This window comes from Coffea arabica, chromosome 11e, assembly GCF_036785885.1.
Source record: "Coffea arabica cultivar ET-39 chromosome 11e, Coffea Arabica ET-39 HiFi, whole genome shotgun sequence".
In the NCBI taxonomy this organism is placed as follows: Eukaryota; Viridiplantae; Streptophyta; class Magnoliopsida; order Gentianales; family Rubiaceae; genus Coffea; species Coffea arabica.
In genome coordinates, this window is record NC_092331.1 from 57,870,656 (window position 1) to 57,889,775 (window position 19,120).

At 37.1% G+C, this 19,120-nt stretch overlaps 2 protein-coding genes and 2 pseudogenes across 5 annotated transcripts; 2 read left to right on the forward strand and 2 right to left on the reverse strand.

Annotated features, from left to right (window-relative positions):
- The first annotated feature begins 3,043 nt into the window (after positions 1 to 3,043).
- Positions 3,044 to 4,235, forward strand: LOC113716101 (tabersonine 16-O-methyltransferase-like; annotated as a pseudogene).
- A 2,169-nt stretch (positions 4,236 to 6,404) lies between these two features.
- Positions 6,405 to 8,408, reverse strand: LOC140020957 (uncharacterized). The gene is made up of 4 exons (XM_072071628.1): positions 8,185 to 8,408; positions 8,017 to 8,078; positions 7,819 to 7,882; positions 6,405 to 6,886 (listed from the first exon to the last, which is right to left on the reverse strand). Exons 1-4 carry the CDS (start codon positions 8,288 to 8,290, stop codon positions 6,723 to 6,725), a joined length of 396 nt encoding a protein of 131 aa, XP_071927729.1. The 5' UTR covers positions 8,291 to 8,408; the 3' UTR covers positions 6,405 to 6,722.
- Positions 8,409 to 9,298: 890 nt separating this feature from the next.
- On the forward strand, positions 9,299 to 10,580 carry LOC140021419 (cytochrome P450 94A1-like; annotated as a pseudogene).
- A 1,501-nt stretch (positions 10,581 to 12,081) lies between these two features.
- LOC140004008 (uncharacterized) lies at positions 12,082 to 16,793 on the reverse strand. Of its 4 annotated transcripts, none has more exons than XM_027241255.2 (6): positions 16,368 to 16,793; positions 16,070 to 16,147; positions 14,673 to 14,773; positions 13,104 to 14,085; positions 12,516 to 13,015; positions 12,082 to 12,419 (listed from the first exon to the last, which is right to left on the reverse strand). In XM_027241255.2, exons 3-6 carry the CDS (start codon positions 14,735 to 14,737, stop codon positions 12,311 to 12,313), a joined length of 1,656 nt encoding a protein of 551 aa, XP_027097056.2. In that variant the 5' UTR covers positions 14,738 to 14,773; positions 16,070 to 16,147; positions 16,368 to 16,793; the 3' UTR covers positions 12,082 to 12,310. The 4 variants fall into 4 exon arrangements, with proteins under 4 accessions (XP_027097056.2, XP_027097055.2, XP_027097061.2 ...); XM_027241254.2 differs by having other exon boundaries at positions 16,070 to 16,207; positions 16,368 to 16,769; XM_027241260.2 differs by lacking the exon at positions 14,673 to 14,773 and having other exon boundaries at positions 16,368 to 16,769.
- Between the last annotated feature and the right edge of the window lie 2,327 nt (positions 16,794 to 19,120).

Sequence of the window (19,120 nt, forward strand, 5' to 3'; positions counted from 1 at the left end):
CGTTTTTTAGGTTTCTTTCAGTTTCTTAGTAAGAATGGGGACAGTATTCTGCCTAAATAGTAGACACAGCTAATAAATAAGAAAATACTAAAGATCCGAACCATAAAAATTCTCAATTCTGACACAAGGTACTTATCAGATCGAATGTACTTATTCGATCTAATAGAATGATTTTGCCATATCCAGACTAATACCAATCCAAGCCATTTCAATAGGGTAAGCCGCTTGGACTGCATTTTGTGGTAAATTCTCTCACAATTGCAATCGTGCATACAGCCACGTTAAAATCCCTTTTTTTTTTTTGCTTCTATTTGTTAGAACCATTTATATTAGTCGACATAAGCCGTGGCAGGTAAGATTTGATTTCTTCTCTTCTGGAATATATTTCTGGTCTTTCTGTGCTGTTTGACATGTGCTCTGTTTCCCACATCAAGAGAGAATATAATAAAATTAGGATTGACTTAAATATTTCTTGCCTCTGTGGATAACACAGACTGTGTAGGAAATAGTTAGACCTTTCTATAGCTGATCCATTGTAAATACTTTTATCCACAGTACATTATTGAAAAAATAAGTGAAAGGTTTTTCACATCTTAGATTGCTTGACATATTTAGGTAAATGCGTCACAAGCAGGAATGAGCAACACTAATCCATCATCACCTTTACCACTTCTGTTTACCTCCAAGTTGCTCGAGAGTTTAAAGCTGCACAAGTCCACAATCTCATCCACAATGCCTGCTGATTCTTCCTCCTCAGAGAAAGGGCACCCCATGAACTCAGCGATTCATCTGATGTGGAAATCGGGTTCATCTCTCAGCTCTTCATATGTCAAGAACAAAACTTTCCCAGGATTTCCTGCCAATACTGCAGCACATTGTTCCAAAATGGTCCAGCCAGACTCACTACTCCCCTGCAGAACTTGTAGAAAGCCTCTTCCAGTGAAAGGCTTCCCATTTCAGGCTTTCTCATTTTGTTTGCGAAGTGTCAAAGGGATATTTAAGCATCCTTGGGCTTCCTGCAGATGTAGATCAGCTTGCACCCTGAGTCCTTCACGGATTTTGGCAATGACCGTAAGACATGTGAGTCGCTATGATCCTAGGAGGAGAAGGGGGATCAGGATCAGGTACTTGTTCATCAAATTCATAATCGTACTCCTGCATCGGCACCAGTTTGTGGGAATTCTTCGTCAGCAGCAGGTGGCTGTTGTCTCTAGGAGGATGACGTTCTCAATTCGACACGGCAAATGCTAAAGACTTGAGCCAGATGGTGCGCATTTGGGGTTACAGGCAAGAATGATATGGGTATCATGAGCTTGGAAGCGTTTTTGACACGTTGGGAGATTTGTACACGCTATGTTTGGGTACCAAAACCCTTCGAGCAGGTACAAATAAGGCTCACCCCATCCCCTTTCTCTGGGCAGATTTGAAAGAATGTTCCTACATTCTTCAGGCAATTCTTCCTCCAGCATCCCTGGACGTAGTATAGACGACTCTGATTGTGCTGACATCTTTTTTTTCCTTTTTTCGTTTCTTGGTTTTTTCTTCTAAGAAATCTGAAGATGGTGAATGAAGTCTAGAGCCAATAATGCTGCCCTGAAATTTATGCAACCGAAATAAGGTTTTCAAAACACCCAATCTAGAAACTAAGATTTGCGAGAGATCGAAGAATTTTGGTTCGGAGAAGTAGAGAATTGATCTCACTGCTCGTGTTCGTAACTTGTGTCCAGAAATGATGGATCCATTGTTTATTTAGAGTGGAAATACAATTAGTGGAACACAAGTGGGATATACAGTTAGTTGATCCACCAATTACTGCACCCCAAGACAAGTGTTCATTAATCAACATTGATGTGTAGACTAACTCAGGAAAAATGGCATGGTTCTATCGTTTAATTGTCTAGCTTTCTGGATATCTGATTATAAGTATTGTATTTAAGAAATGCTTTAACCTCAGGACAAGATTATTGCTTAAAACATAATAAGGCCACATTACGCTATGCATAGTAATGGCAAGTGCTGGCAAGAAACACAGATTTACATAATCCGCTTCAGTGGAAATATCATACCCTCATCCTTTTGTGCATTTATTTCAGTTCGCCATAAGCAGTCAGCGAGTGGAGGTAGGGAAATGAAGATTGAGCAAGGTAATTCTATGGCTGCGAGAAAAATTTGGCAAGTTACTGTTAGTCTGCTACTACAGTTGACTGAAGATACTATAACAGATATTCTGGACTCAAGATATTTTAGTTTATTTTTTCACAATGAAGTCAAAAAATGCAGGTGAATTCTTTGATAAATTACAAACTCGTGATTCAGGTTTTTAATAAATACTTTCGAAACAGTAGAGCACTGTAAAGTCCAATCTGAGATTCCACCAACTAGATCAAGAAAGAAACTTCTGCAGGCATGATTCAGTAAAGAAAACATCAGCAGCATGATTCAAGTGATCCCAAAAAATTAGCGAGGGTCATCCTGGAAACTGGCATGGTACAATTATTTGCCAATTTTCTCGTGGAATCCTTCCTTTGTTTTTTGCAATGTACTTAGGTGGTTAACCAACTATAACATATCAAATGTATGACCAAGTATTTCGTTTTTCAAGTTTCAAAGTTGCTTTATGTGCTCCAACTCCAAGTTGCATAAATAAGAAAATAGTCGGGAAAAAAAAGTTAAAGTGTGGTTTAGATGTTTGATGGGTGACTCGAATCTGCCAAATTATTAGTTAGGTTTGACAGATTAAAAAAAAAATTGCCCAATTATTAGTCAGATGTGATGAGAGGGAATCGAATCTGCTGAAATATTAGCAGCTGTCATTGGGTCACCTTCTAGTTGTAACAGCTTAAAAAACCCAAATTCATTGGGCGAAGTTTGACTGCTGCTTCCATAAGAGCCGAAACCAATCAATGATAGGAGGCATAGCGGGCGCTGCATACATTACTAGCTTATAAATGGACCTCCTGCTTGCGCACTTGGAAATTAACTTGGCAACTGATCTAAAGGCGCTGCATTTGAAGATTTAGTTCCAAAAAATTCTTAGCAACACATGGAAAAAGCTGTGAATATTGATGAGCTTCTTGAAGCTCTAACTCATACACAGCGTGCATTGTTCAACTTTAAGAAATCTGCATGTGTAAAATGTGCAGTTGAGTTGGGAATCCCAGAAGTAATAAGTAAACATGGGAAGCCTATTACACTTTCTGAGCTGATTTCTGCCCTCCCAATCCACCCTTATAAATCTGATCACATTCATCGCTTGATGCAATTCCTAGCAAACTCTGATTTCTTCGTGGAAAATCCTGATCAGCACTCACCCCTGCAGGCCGGCATCTTTTAAAAGATGAGCCATTCAATGTAAGGGCATACGTTTTTATGGAAGCTGATCCTGTCGTGTTGAAGCCTTGGTACGTTTTTCTTGAGTGAGTGGTTCCAGAATGATGATCTCTCTCCATTCTATACCGCACACGGGAATAATTTCTGGCATTATGCAGCTCGAGAAGTCCCATTTGGGCAAATGTTGAATGAAGTCATGGCTAATGATTCTGAGTTTTGTATAGAGGTTCTGATGACCAAATGCAAGTTCGTGTTCGAGGGCTTGGCAACTTTGGCTGATGATGGGGGTGGCACAGGCAAATTTGCTAGGGCCATCGCCAAAAAGTTTCCTAGCATCAAATGTACTGTGTATGATCTCCCACATGCGGTTGCTAATGAAGGAGGAGATAAGAACGTGGACTTTGTTGCTGGAGATATGTTTGAAAGTGTACCCTATGCTAATGCAATCTTACTCAAGGTAATAAAAGACATTCTTCCCGGGAATTTAGGATTTTCTGTATCCCTTTTTGCTGTTCTCTTAGGAACTGTTTTGCTTGCATGATCTGGAACTAGCATATGTCCAAGATAGTAATGCGTGATTTTTATGGTCTGAACAGTTGATCCTCCATGACTGGAGTGATGAAGACTGTACGAAAATTCTGAAGAACTGCAGAAAGGCCATTGCAGAGAAACACGAGGGTGGTAAAGTGATCATTATAGACATTGTAATGGGAAGCCAGATACAAGATAAAGCATCACTTCAAACACAGATCAACACGGACATGCAGATGTTGGTTGCGCTCGGTCCTGCTAAAGAAAGAACTGAGAAGGAATGGGCAAAACTGTTTATGGAGGCTGGATTTACTAGCTACAAGGTATATCCAATCTTGGGTACCGTAAGGTCCCTGATTGAGGTTTATCCTTAAATTGAGGAACATTTGCTACTGTGAATGAATAATTAATTGTCAGTTTTACTTTATTTTGTTTTATTGATTTTTTATATTTTTTTTTGTTTTTGGCTGAGTTACAAATCTCAGCATTTTCTTTTTTAACCTCATATTGCACCTAGTTGTGTTGAACATGTTATCCCACGGCAACAAGAGTATGTATGTATTCTGTGTCCCCCATGTAATTTGTGGCATTCATTTAAAGCGCTAAATGTGTTTGGACAGGAGATTATTTGAAATGTTATTTGGAATAATAAATACTGTGACACTTTTTGCGATATAATGTATGTAAGATAAAATGATAATTGGAAAGATTAGAAACTGTGTTGGATATTATGTTTGTGATGCAAGCAAATAATTTGGAGCCAATTAAATAATGGCTATCCAAACACGTTAGGGTAAAAACGTCATGACCTTTTTTTTTTTTTCCTTCTATGAGAAGATGCCAAAAAATGTCTCCAGGTTTGGTTGTTATTTTAAGACTATTCTTTAGTTGTTAATTCATGGGGGTCAGGAATTATAAGTATGAATGTTATTTCTTCTATAATTCGTAAGTTTTTATCTTTCTTGTTGTACATCTCAACTTTTGCATCATGAACAAAATGTTGATTCGTGAAAGCCTATAGTATTGTTTATGTTCTTTAACAACCCCTAATTTGACTCTTTTAAGTTTCTCAATGTTATAGTGTACTCAATTGGTAAATTTGAATGATACCGAGGGCTCAAACTCAATTAAACTACGAACCCTATTCTTTATTTGCTTATCAATGATCACCATAAGTAACCAAAAGGAAATAGGAAATTTTACGTGCGGGAGCCCAGACAGATATAGAGCAATAGTTGTACTGATCAACAAAAGTGCTCTGACCATCAAAGTACACGAAACATAATTGAAATTTTTTCAACATGTTTCAAACCTTACAATGCTTTGGTTTATCAAATTCTCCTCCACAGACTTCGTTTTAGCGAAACGGGTTGAAACATATCTATCCAGCCCATTTAGGATGATATATCATTCAGATTCAAGTCGAATCCGGATAAACGGACTTGGAAGGAATTTTCGATCTGGAAATATGATGGACTGGATTTGGGTTTGACTCGGGACTGGTTCCGACCCGTTGACACCTCTAGGCCTAAATAACGAGGGTATATTTAGTAATTTCCCATAGTTTTAATTCTTTAGAAATTGAATCATACTAAGAATTTTTTAAATTCTTTTTATTTTATTCAAAAGATCAATAGTTTTCTACTTACTTTCCTGATGATCCGAACCCGTCATCTATCAGTTATTACTTAAACTATGCCTTGTTATCAATCATACCAAGACTTGATAATTAATTTCTTTGTTGATCATCATTGCCAAGAAAAAACAAGGTCAGATTTTTTGCTTAAGGGATATGAAAGTCTATATATATATATATATATATATATATATACTTTTTAAAATTTTTTTGTTCAAAGAATCAATAGTAATTTCTCACTTGCTCCTTGATGATTCGAACTCATAACTTAGCAGTTTCAGATGAAACACAGTATCAACTAAACTGTGTTTCATCATCAATCATACCAAGACTTGATTTCTTTGCTGATCATCATTGCCAAGAAAAAGTGAGGTAAGATTTTTTGCTCGAGGGACTTGATAGTCCACACACATACATGCGTGCACACACACACACATATAGAGAGAGAGAGCAATTTTTTAAGTGACAAAATTCTGATCATTGAAGTAAGTAAAAAAAATTTTTTTTAAAGGTAAAGTACGTAACATTAGTATGAAACCTGTTAAGAAGTTTGAAATCTGAGCATGCACTTATCAATTTCCCTGCCCCCTTACACTTGGTTTTAACTTTTAACAGAGTATTTTGGGGGAAGCAACCTTCTCAGGTTTACATACTACTTTGATGCGCATAATGTACGGCATGTTGGGATTTTATGTCCATCGAGGTCGAGGAAGGACAATGGGAACCCACCCCACCACTTCTTCCTTCAAATTGCTTCGTTTCCAACAAATATCGTGCAGATATCTATCTCATGGGGCGGTTAGATTTGCACCGAATACAAGCAACCATTGTTCGAAATTTGCGAGAGCATGCGCCTTGAGTTCCCAAAATTGGAATGGAATTTGAACTATTCCTTTGACTGCTTCAAAAGAGTAGTAATGAAATAGTACGTAGCTAAGAATAGCAAAACACATCATCCATGGAGCTAAGTGAAAAGATTTAGTAGTACATCATCAAAAGGACAAAGGTCCCTCCTCAGGGCCGGGTTTAGTTAGCAGCAAAAGTTGGAATTATGTGTCGGCCATCTTAAAGCTACAAGACAAGAAGTTCCTCATTTCCCTAATTACAATAAAACCCTGTTTCCAAAACTGTATGCCAAAAAGAAAGCTGATCACTTTCTTTTCTAATATATTTTTGCAACTAAAATATTATACTAGTTAATCTTCGTGAGATATCACCCCATGTTTCATGGAGCCACCGGGACAGACTTGTTATGTACGGGACGTCTTCTTCTCACAGGCATATAATCCATAGTAAAGAATTGTGAAGCGTCCGCCCCTTCCATCCGTTCTTGCCGTGACGTCCCTTTCCTTGCATGCACCAATTTGGCTTCTTTGTGATGCGATTCATCTGTTGACGTGGGCAAATTAATAATAGAGTGGACAAGTTATTACTGCTATGTAGAAGAAGATTAGTAGATCCTTCGAAACTTAAAAAAATGGAAGATTTACCGACGTTTTAATTTGATTACAAGAACAACATAACTAGCTCGGTCTAGACTCGTGGGTAATTTTTTTTAGCTACTTCTAGATTATGTTGAATTGTTGATTATCCTAAAATCATAATTTAATCTAAGTGATTGCATGCATCTACCACTAGGATCTTTTTTTGTGTTTTTTTTTTTTTTTGAAAGAATCTACCACCAGGAGCTATACCATACATCCAGTGATAGGGCTAGGATGGACTTAACACGTAGCTTCGAGATTTACTAGTTTGGATAAAGTGTGCATGCAATCCGGATGGCATATAGTATGTTAATGATCTAGAGTCTATGGCCATATGTTTTTTGTAAGTACGTACTTTTCTTAAATACAAAGAAAATTAAAAGAAACATGCACAGTATTGCTGTTGTAACTATACCTGAGCAAACAAAAACAGAGGCCAAAAAAAAAAACAAAAAAAGGACATTGGCAAAACGACTTGTTTTCTCATTCACCAATTTGATGTGTAATACGACATGAAATGAGAACTTCAAGGACAGAGGAAGAGGCTACACAGGAAAACTAGTTCTCCCATAGAGTTGGTCATTCATGATCCCAAAAGGGTTTTCTCGTGGCGTTAGGTTTTTTGTTTTTTTAATAATTTTTCTTTACATGTGCAACTTTAGAAGTTACTTCTGCTGAAAGGGAAAAAAAAAAGAATAGAGAATGTCCGCAATGCCTTGAAGCGAAAAGAATGGGTATTTGTAAGCTGATTTACGTAGATATGTTAGCGGGGAAGTGTACACAAAACATGAATTCAAAATCTTTGATTTCCAATTTCTTTGTACGAAACACATATACCTTGTAAAGCTTCATCCTGCATCTCGTATGGCATGTAATGATGCTTGTTTCCAACAGTTTTCACCTACTCAACGTGGGGAAAGAACCAGTAAATCAAGAATCAAGTTCGTGTATACTAACAAATTTCAGAATGCTTAGTTTTATTTAAAATCAGTAAATGAACAAGTTCATCTTATATTGAGTGTACATAATGCTTACATTAGCCTCTTGATGGAACTTCAGCTTCCTTGATAATGCAGGAAAACTGTGCTGCAAATGATCTGCAGAATGATGAGATGAGTGCATGTACTAGCCTATGGATGTCGAAGATACACTCAATCACAAATTCATCTTTGTATGTGCAGAGAAAGAAATATAAATTTTTACCTTGTTCGTGGGGCGTTTGTGCTAAAATCTGGAGAGAAGCACAAGGTGAAAGCATGAATGTGAGAAGAATACCAAGTACTGAGATGATTGTGTACAAATCCATCATATATAACTATCACAATGACTCGAGAACTTAAACTGAAGAGGGTTTTCCTTTGTGGCTAAAACTTTGAATATATAAAGCATGAGCTAGTACCGAAACCACAGACCACAGTCCATACAGGAAGATAGAGACAGACAAAGCAAGAGAACATACACAAAGCACAAAATACAGAGTTCCAAAAAACGAGTGCACAATCAATCCTTATTTTTATACGTACCTTTTTAGTAACCTTCGCAAACCTTGGGTTGTTTTTTTGTCACTTTCCATGCAGACCCACTAATGGGGTTTTAGTTTTAAATCATTCATATGTAGTTACGTGGTACATATGCTAAAGAGCCTTAAAATACTGAAGTTTGTTAGAGGGATGCCAAAAGATCAATGCCTCAAATCCTTTTTTTCGCAGTATCTAACGTAACTTGGCTTGGGTTTCATCTCCATACGATTGCGTACAGAGTATCTTGAATATTTGATGATGTGAACAATCAAAATTCTGTGATGTTCATAACTTGCGTTTGACCTGGCCGTTTAAATAAGACCTCTAGTTTGGTACAATGAGGAGGAGTTTATTATGGTCAATGCAATGAGATTTGTGGAATGAGTCGCGCCTGTCATCCTAATGCATCAAATTTATTTAGAATGTGCTTGATGTGGAAAAAAGTATATATCATGGACTGAGTGCTGAAATCACACCTCCACTTTGGTATAACAAGGAGTTTATTATGATCAATGCCGTGAGATTTATGGAATTAATCATGTTTTTTTGCCATTGCCATAGTATTATTTGAAAAATTCAAATAATAATAGAATCATGAAACTTTTGTTTGTTATATATGAAACTATTTTACTATTTATAAAAGGGAAATTTATCAAATTGATCCCTAACATTTCCACAAAAATTTTTTTAATTCTCAACATTTAAAATCAGACAAAATCGTCCCTAACATATAAATTATTATCTATTTTGATTCTAATGCTCGTATTTGCTCATTTCTCCAACTGAAAATAGCACACCTCTCTCACGTGGACATATTTTTAATGGCAAAACCAAAAAACATACTTCATTCCTGGTTAAAAGCAAAAGTACCCTTTTTACCTTTCCTCCTAAAATTACAATCACAAAAAACCCTAGTTTTCCCCCTAAAAGACCAACCGGCAAATCCAAAACTCAGCTACAAACTCAGCTGCCAATGGCCGAATTTGCTGTTGCTTTTGAAGATGCCACGCGAATCAGTACTGAAAGATTCAATTCCCCTGTTCCCTTGATTTGGGAGGCTAAACGGGCTCTGAATGTTGGATCAGAGAAGAAACTTAAGAAAGCTATTGATCAAGTTCGGGAATTTGCTAAACAGATCATCAAAGAAAAGAAGGCAGAAGTGGAAGAAAAATCATCAATTGATTCAGTTGATCTCTTGTCATGATTCTTAAGCTCAAGCCACTCCAATGAAGATTTCGTCACCGACATTGTTATCAACTTTATCTTGGCAGGCCGAGACACAACCTCTGCCGCATTAACATGGTTCTTCTGGTTAGTCTTTGGCAACCCAAATGTTGAGAAGAAAATCATAAAAGAAATCAAAGAGAAGTCTAAATCTCCGGTATATGATGAAGTTAAGGACATGGTTTACACGCATGCTTCGCTTTGCGAAACCATGAGACTCTACCCACCGGTTTCTACAGATACCAAAGAAGCAATAGAGGATGATGTATTGCCCGATGGGACAGTTGTTAGGAAGGGCACCAGGGTGACTTATCATCCCTGTGCAATGGGTAGGATAGAGGAGGTGTGGGCCCTGTGGGGTTCGGATTGGACGGAATTTAAGCCAGAGAGGTGGTTGGAGGGAAATGGGGCAGGTGCAACCGTCCCTGCACGGTTAACGGCCCAGATTCCCCCTCAAAAATTTGTGCGGCTGAGATGAGATAACAAGTTGTAACTCGATTTCCGTGCTGTGTGTGGGGCCCACCACTATCTGTTGTGAAAATACATCCTGTGAAAAAAAAGTTACACGATGTACAAAGAAAGTTACGCGCAGTTGATAATGACAAACTTGCCAGGGACGGTTGCACCTGCAATCGTCCGTGCCCCGAGTCCTGGTTGGAGAGGGATGGGCTGAGCGGAAAGTGGAACTTTGTAGGTAATGACTCGTACACCTACCCTGTATATCAGGCTAGCCTAAGGATTTGTCTTGGAAAGGAGTTGGCTTTCCTGCAGATGAAAATGGTGGTTGCTAGTGTCCTACGGCGATTTAAGGTGATGCCGGCAATAGAGGGAGGAGTGGAGCCGGTGTTCTTGTGAGAATTTAAGGTGCTGGTGTCTTCCGATTTTGTTCTTAAAAATATGGAGACGTGCTATTTTCAGTCAGAAAAATGAGCAAATACGAGTATTAGGACCAAAATGAATCATAATTTATATGTTAGAGACGATTCTGACCGATTTTAAATGTTAGGGACTAAAAAAAATTTTTTGTGAAAATGTTAGGGACTAATTTGATAAATTTCCCTTTATAAAAAGGGCATTTGTTAAAATCTATATTTCATCATTTTCATGGTATTTAATCTTGTAGCAGTTTTCCACTTTTCCTCCAAATGCTGCATCTTGTGTGCGTATATTTGCATTCAATGTGATTCATTGCTCAACAATTTTCTATTCACACAAAATGAGCTGCAAAAAGAACTACGAATTGAACAAGAAGTTCATTTGATTGAAGAAGTAAAACATTAGGGCCAAGAAGATTTTATTTTAGAGATAGAACTAAGTTACTTAAATTTTTCATAAACAAATGAACTTATACGTTTCTAGATGTGGATCTCCATGTACCATTATACCAAGTTTAACCGACTCCTCAAACCCCGTCAATCTTTTTTCCTGCCCATGTCATGGGATTAAATTACCATTTTATAATTATTGAAATCAGTTGCACTTCGTATATTGAGCCTGACTGTCCGAGTATACGTACATTCAAGTATTGCATGTGAAATGGTCAAAAAAAGAAGATAAAAATAATAATGGTCTCCCCCTTTATTAATAATTATTATCGTACTATGTTGAGGAAAGAGCGATGTAGAGAGCAAGACAAGAGTTCTAAATATTAAAATATTAAAAATAAAATATATATATATATATATACACAAATACAAACTCTTTTTTTTGGAATAAAAAATAATTTGATTCAGATTTACGCACTAATAACAGCAAGTACATCAAATATGATATAGATTAAGTAATAAATCCATATAGATCTGAAAAATCAAATGATATAACAAATCTAAAAAAAACCTATAAATTTTTGTGGGACTCCTGTACATCCCTACCAATTAGCTCATTTTAGACACACTACACCAAGAGATCATGATGCGCCGACATGGTGAAAGCAAATAGTAGTTTCTTACTTTCTTTTAACGGCTGCTAACTTTGCCTGCCGCCAGCCCTAATGACTTCGCGGGAGTTTTCAACGCCCCCTTTAGTTTTTCTTGATACAAGCAGGCAAATTCTGACTGGAAGAAAGTTACCGACAATATGGAAACATGGTCTAACAACTGCCATTCTATAGTGGTTTTTAGCTGCTGTTGCTTTATGTCATCAAGGGGTAATTGCCACGAGATTGAAAACTACACGTCTTTGGACTCAACAACAAAAAGAGCCAGAACTGGAACAGGGGCATAAGAAAAGGAGCTAATTCTTAGCAATGTCAAGGTTTTAATATGATTGCCACGAAGAATCCAACTCTAACCCTGTAGAAGTTAGCTGCAGCAGAACATGCTGCTGTATGGAAAAAGCTGCAGTGCAATTAGTAGGATTTGTACATGAATCTTCTGATAAATAGATGACCGCTCAACGGCTCAAAAGCTAAAATGTAAACATCAATTAGACATCAACTTTGCTCATTCGAGTTTAAAAACTCAAAAAGGGAAAATAAACCTACAAGAATATTGACAAGTATACTAAGAGCACTCGATGGCCCACAACTTCATATCTTGATGCTGTATATACCTAAGCTAATTAGAACTATATGTAGAAAGATGTATTTAGAATCTACAGCAAAAAAGGCCCTGTATCCACCCCCGGTGTTTCCGGATATGCCTCCGCTCGGCCTTTGTCATTCTCACAGGACTGCTATTCCATTCAGATTGTAATCTGTCAAAAGCAGAGGAAGTTGTCAATCATAAAGACCATGGCTTGGCAGATTCTTGAAAAACTAAGGGTAACTGCTTCAGTAGGTTAAATATTTACATGGGGAACGCAAAGGACCGCGTGCTGGTGGTGCTGCTATCTGATCGAAGAGATATGCTCCCAGAATAAGCTATTGGCCCTGAGTACGTAATAAGACCTGATAAAGGTCCTGTTGAAGAGAAACTTGACTCCCCCCCACCACGATGGACTTGGCTAGGATGGTCCACTGCATCTGGTTGCTGGGCTTTTGGCTCATGAACAGTGGTCTCGTTCTTGTCCGTGCTGCTTCCACATTCAATGAGAGCAGCTGATTGGTCAGTCAAATTCTCCTGCTTGTGATTGAGCACACCCTCTGACTTGAGGACTTCTTCATGACTGTTTTCAGCAGACTCATCAGCGTGGCTATCTATTGCAGGTTTGGGAGACTTGAAATCAAATGTGATTGTCCCACTTTCCACTTTGCTATTATAATGCAAATTATTGGCTGTTCCACTCTTCTTTGATGCGTCTGCAGTAAAAGCTACGGCAAGGCTTTCTAAAATAGAATCTACGGATGGAACCTGTACAGCAACCAACAAATGCGAAATCAGATTTCAAGATTCAGGCCTCTCAAGGTGTCTAAATCTCGAGAATTGGGCAAAACAATACCTCGTCAAGCTGTTTTGGAGCTTTGTTCCCATCACAGTTGGATAATAGTTGAATAGAGTCCTGCACAACTGACTCTTGCGAGCTACGTCCACTAATCACAGCAGATTCATCCTCAGAAACATCATCTGCTCTCCTTTCGGTGGAACTCCAATTTGCTTCACCCATCTGCGTCACATTCCCTGGACCACGTACCTCAGTAGCATCCTTGCCAGCATGTTCTTCTAAGGAGGATTTTGATCCCTCCATGAAAAAGGTTGAAATATCCACTTCTTCTTTGGCTCCACAATCAATAGAAACACTGTTTGTGATATCATCTACTGTAGAAGCTTTAAGTCCATCTTGGCCGGGTTCAGTGTCATGGCATCCTCTTATTGTCCCACTATGCTGGTCTTGACAAGGCTGCGGAGCAAACATGCCAGTATGACCATCTTTGTCAGCTTCAATCAAAGTTTTGTCCTGGGTAGGCAACCCTTCGTCAACACATATGTCCTTAACAATTTGGTAATTACTATCTCTGTAGCACACTATAACCTCAGAAAGTTCACACTCACGAACACTTTTGTCAGTGTAACGTCGTGAATCTGACTCTGATACAAACAATGATGAAACATTGGTGCACAGTTTCTCGGAATCTCTAGATTCTTTTTCACCATCTACAATAATTGAGCTCTCAAATTTTGGACTACTCCGTAGTTTATCTTCATGGTCTGATAGCTCAGTACCACCAGCACCATCATTCGAATGACACAAGGGCCCTTCATGATCTCCCAGCTTTCCAGGATCTCTAGCTTTGTCATCATCAGTGGTGGTCCTTATGTCCGCAACCTCAGAGCACTTGAGCACAGATGCATGCAAAGAATCATGCACATTTTCCATCTGAAATGCTAGAGGATCTGCCACCCTCTCAAAGCCATTTGAATGGCATAAGATATCACTCTTATCTTTCTTCATGGTCAACTTCACTTCAGGGATGTCCAAGTCCCTGTTAAAGCAATAACTGGTTTTAGGATCATGTTTGTGTAATAGAATCATAGGCAGAGAATTTAAATACTCAACATCTAGTACTCCTGAACATAATTACTGACATAATTTCTTTTTCTTGGTGAGAACAGACAGACATGGAAGTTAGATGCACAAAAGGTAGACCAAGTAGAATCCAGTAATAGCATACCAAAAATCTTTTTGCAGTGAATCAAGCAAGGCTCAAAACAAGACATAATTCTATAGCTTGAACCTGGCACTGCTGTATCATGTTGAGATAGATGAAGTGCCTAAAATCCTCACTAAATGGATCTCATATGAAGATCCCCACTAGTCTTTATTAAACTGCTACCAATAAGAAACAATAACTGAGAACTAGTGCTTATCAAACCTCCAGAATATACATTCTATACAGCAAACACACATCCAGCAGAACTTGTGAGCCTTTGAAAAGCAGGTGAAGAAAGAAAAACAGGAAAGGAAAGGGGGAAAAAAAAAGAATGCCACCGACTAATGCTGAGTAGCTACTCTACACGATACTACGCAGACCCAACAACAGTTTGAAACCAGCAAAGACAGCAGAATTACCAGGTTTCATAGTTTACATCAGCAGGAATAGTTTGTAAAATTCTCAACAGCTGTGAAGCAAACATCCACTATTTTTGGCAGCTATGACTAAGGCAACCTGCCTATGAAATTGAAGGTGAAGTTAGTTACCGTTCAGTCCAAGCTTGACACCAGATGCTTGATAATACCAAGCACCGAGTTAACTGAGCAAAGTAATGCAGGCAAGTAACTCATACACAATAGCCAAAAATTATCAATTATGAAAGAAACTACACTAAAAATCAGAACCAACAATTTTATTCCTTGGTCTCTGATCCCTTAGCAGGGCAGGAAATTTTAGAAGAAAAACAACAAACGTGATTCCATAAAGATTCTCATAAGGTAGACCTGGACAAAAATCATGTGGGCTGCCTATTTGCCTCCACAACAAACAGTGAATCAGGGGGAAGGAAGGTATAAAATGTACCAAGCAAGCAATAAAATCTTCCTGACAAGGAAGAAAAATGAATCTTGTCTTATTCAGGATCACAAAAACCATCAAATATTCAAAGCAACTGTGGTTACCCTCTCATGCTGTTCAAAGGGGGTCGTTTTCTTCCACAAGTAAATTCAACAAAATGACAAACTAAATTTCCTAGTTTAGAAGAGAGCTTCCTAATCTGGGAGATCGCCTGATTTACAGGGGGAAAAAAAGAAATAAAAACCATAAAATACAGATAAAGCTAAATCCTATTGGCTAGTCCATCGAATCAAACAAAAAAATATTAATCTGGCAGCTAATTGTTAACCACCGTGTCAAAAACAATGTCACATTTCCATCCAACTCTTCCTTAGATCTTCTTCTGGATTTCGCGACCTCCTAAACATTTTATTATTTTTCTATACTTGGTGGAGTCAGTTGTTTAGCTTACAATAGTCGGACTCTTGGCATATAACCATGGGGAAGTGGGCATCTCACCTTTGTCCATGGATAAAGAAAAGGACAAATAAAGTTCACTACTTTCCAAGAATTTCGAAACGAACCTTTACCAGCCAAACTATTTCCCCAATCTCCAAAGTCAAAACCTCATTCCACATTTCCCACCACTTCTTTTGTCCTTTTGCTATCTCTCACCCACTAGATCTAACCCGTACCCCTAAGTATATTAGTCTTAAAGTTTAATATACTATTCTTACCATAAAGCTTTTCACCATTCTTATCATCCAATATAAAACGCTCAAGCTCTAAAGTAGCAACAGTAACCAATTATATCATTGATTTTCCTCGGATCCCAACAAAAATTACAGCTATTTAATTCACAAATGAAAAGGGAAAAAAAACCATCAGCGAATTCTTTTTCAAAACGGAAAAATTTTTAAAAATAAAACGCACAAAGGAAAAATGGAAATCAAAAACTACAGTCGGTATTTTTCTTTACCTGGTTATTCATATGTGGTACAACCAAAAGGGATATCTTCCAGTATCTCCAGTAGACTGATGATGGATTCTCTCTTCACTGCAAAGTTTCCAAACCATGATCATCAGCTCCAACACTAAAAACATACTAAACCTTAACCTTCAAAAAAAAGAAAATAAAAAAAAGCTTTAGCAATCATAGAACATCAAAATTCATGAAATACATTAAAAGATCGAATCCCAGTAACAGTAAAGCAAAACAGATCAGAGAAGAGAAGCACAGAAGATTTAGTGTGTAAAGATCTAAAATTCTCACATACCATCTATAGCAAAAGAGGGAAAGAACAGTCTTTTTTCCAGCAGTAATGATGAAGAAAGAGAAGAAAAACCACCAAGTTATAAATTTTATGCAGGGGGGGCCTCCAGGCTTCAGCTATAACAGAGGGAATTCTATGCAGGGAGAGAGAAAGAGAGAGTTGATAACTTGATAGTAGGAGGAATGTGAAAGAGCTCATAGAAGTAATAGTTAAGAGGTGGTACCGGAACAAAACATGAAAAGGGAAATACAGAAGAAAAAGGTCTGTATGTGTCACTAATTTAAATAGTGCTAGTATTTTAGAGGGTCAACTCTCGCCAGTCGCCGCCCCAGAGGGAGGCAGCAAAAGCTCCTTCTTCGACCTTTGGATATATGGAAAATTGCAAAATGGGGAGGGAGAAAAAGGAAAGAGTGGATGGCAACTCTTATATGCGTAGACTGTAGAGGCAGACTGGAGCGCACGAAGTGGGCTAAAGATAATACTAAGTGGTAGTGTCTGTAACAAATCAGTTTCAATGCCATTAATTATTGGAATCATCATTATCACACAGTAATTAGTAGTATTAATTAAAAGAGGATGTGTCTAATTGTACCTATTAGGTACGCGTTAATATATATTTGAAAATATAAGATTAATTAGAGAATATGTATAAATATAAGAAAAATTAATAGTAATTGTTAATATGTGTATATACATGATAGATTAAATAAAATTTAGATATATTAATGAGTGCTAAATGGACATCAATTTTAAAAACCGTAAAAAGCTTATGGTTATGGCTTAAAGTCATTAATAATTGGATTCATTACCACAGTAAGTATTAAAAAGATTTTGGTAATGGGGTAACATTTTCTTTTTTTTTTTTACTATTATTTTGGACAACAGAAATAGAAAGGTAAATATGTTATCTTATAGTAATTCTTTCTACAAAATATTAAGATCCCTCTTTGGAGCAGGTTTTTAAATTTTCATTTTTCAGATTGTAGGACAGAAAACAAGGGAAAAATTGGGTCTTGATGGAGGGTGGACAACAAAATTTGGATGGTTTTTTGTTCTTTGTCAGATGTGATATTCTTTTATTGTCATATATGTGAGGTGAAGTGGGAAACTCTGACAATGGAATTAGAAGGCTAACTAAAGAAGAGAATAGAAGGGCTGACCAAAACTTTTTCTTGGTGGAAAGGGTGCGCGTGGGGAGGCCTAGCATAGGGACAAAGTGGAAGTCAAGATGCGAGTTGGTTACTTGGAGATGGATTATTGGATTGGTGCTGTTTTCTTCTTCTTCTTCTTCTTGTCTTCTGCTGCAATAAAGGAAAAAAAACAAATCAACAAGGAAATTGAAGGGGTGCTTTATACTACTTTTAAAACAATTGCCATACTATCGTATCAGCAAACTCTGGCAACAGAAAAAAGATTACCAGATATAAATAAAATGCTTTTTTTGATAGGGCACCCCTCAATAGGAGTAGGAGTAGGAGTAGGAGTAGGTTAGATTATATATGTCATTACAAAAAAAAAAATGGCATCACTTAGGACAGTTATTAATGCACTTAATATTCACCTAACCTATTGTATGTATGTGTATATATATATATATATATATATATATATATTTTATACTAAAAAATTCTAGCAACAAAAAAAGATTACCAAATATAAATAAAAAGGGCGAAAACTAATATAACCAATTTATGGAATATAATTTTACGTGTATAGTTTAGTTTAGACTTTTCTATTCCAGTCTAAAAGTAAAACCTTCTTAAAATTTTGTAGAACTTTTTTAATAGGTGGTCAGGACATTCTTTAGTGTACCTAAATTACTGATGTGAATGCGCGCACCCATTCGCGTTAATTACATCTCTTCATTTAGCCATTTTTTTCAAATTAATTTCGCTTTTTATCAAAAAAATTAACACTCAGGCCCTTTATTTAATAATAGAGCAGGAATTTCTCCCCATTATTTAACCGATTCAATCTCCATTTATTAGCCCACTACGAATCAGACGGGATCCTCCATCCATTATATCTGTCCTTTTTTTTGTTCAATGCAAAACTACGTAGTTCCACTTATTAATATTGCTGATATGGCACATAACATTGAATGCATATTTAGGAGGTGGCAAGCTATTGAATGAGAGAGAAGAACGGGGTACCTCTTCAGTGTGTTATGTAGACGTTATTTTTTTTATTACGTTGCAAGAGGTATTGATTATAGTTTAAAAAATCTCTTATTTTGGAGATAAACAACCTATTATGGTTTCAGCAAACAACACCTGCTATCAACTGCCCTTGAAAGCCAAATGATTTGAGTTTGATGCTTTGCCTTTGGATATATCGTTTTGCTTTGCGTGTGAACAAATTTTGCCACTTAAAAAACATTGGGCTTTGATTCAATGGCTAAGAGAGCAGTTATCTTGTGTAACAGTCAAGGGTCAAAAAATTTAGAGGATACAGTAATGTAGTTGTCGTTTATCCCAATTGGACTCCCCATAGTATAAAATTGGAGTTGATTATTAACATTCGATTAAAAAAATCTATTCATCAAATCTTAATTTTCATTTTTTTATCAATCAATAACTTCTACAGCATTTCTACTCTAACCTGTCTAGGGAGGGTTCGACTGGATTAAGGGGATTAGAAAAAGTGGTTTCCACCTTTAAATCAAAGGGGAGCACTACTGCACATTAAGTCTATACATCAAAATTTAATATTTTTTTTTTGTACAGACCGATTTTATTTCACATTAAATCAAAATG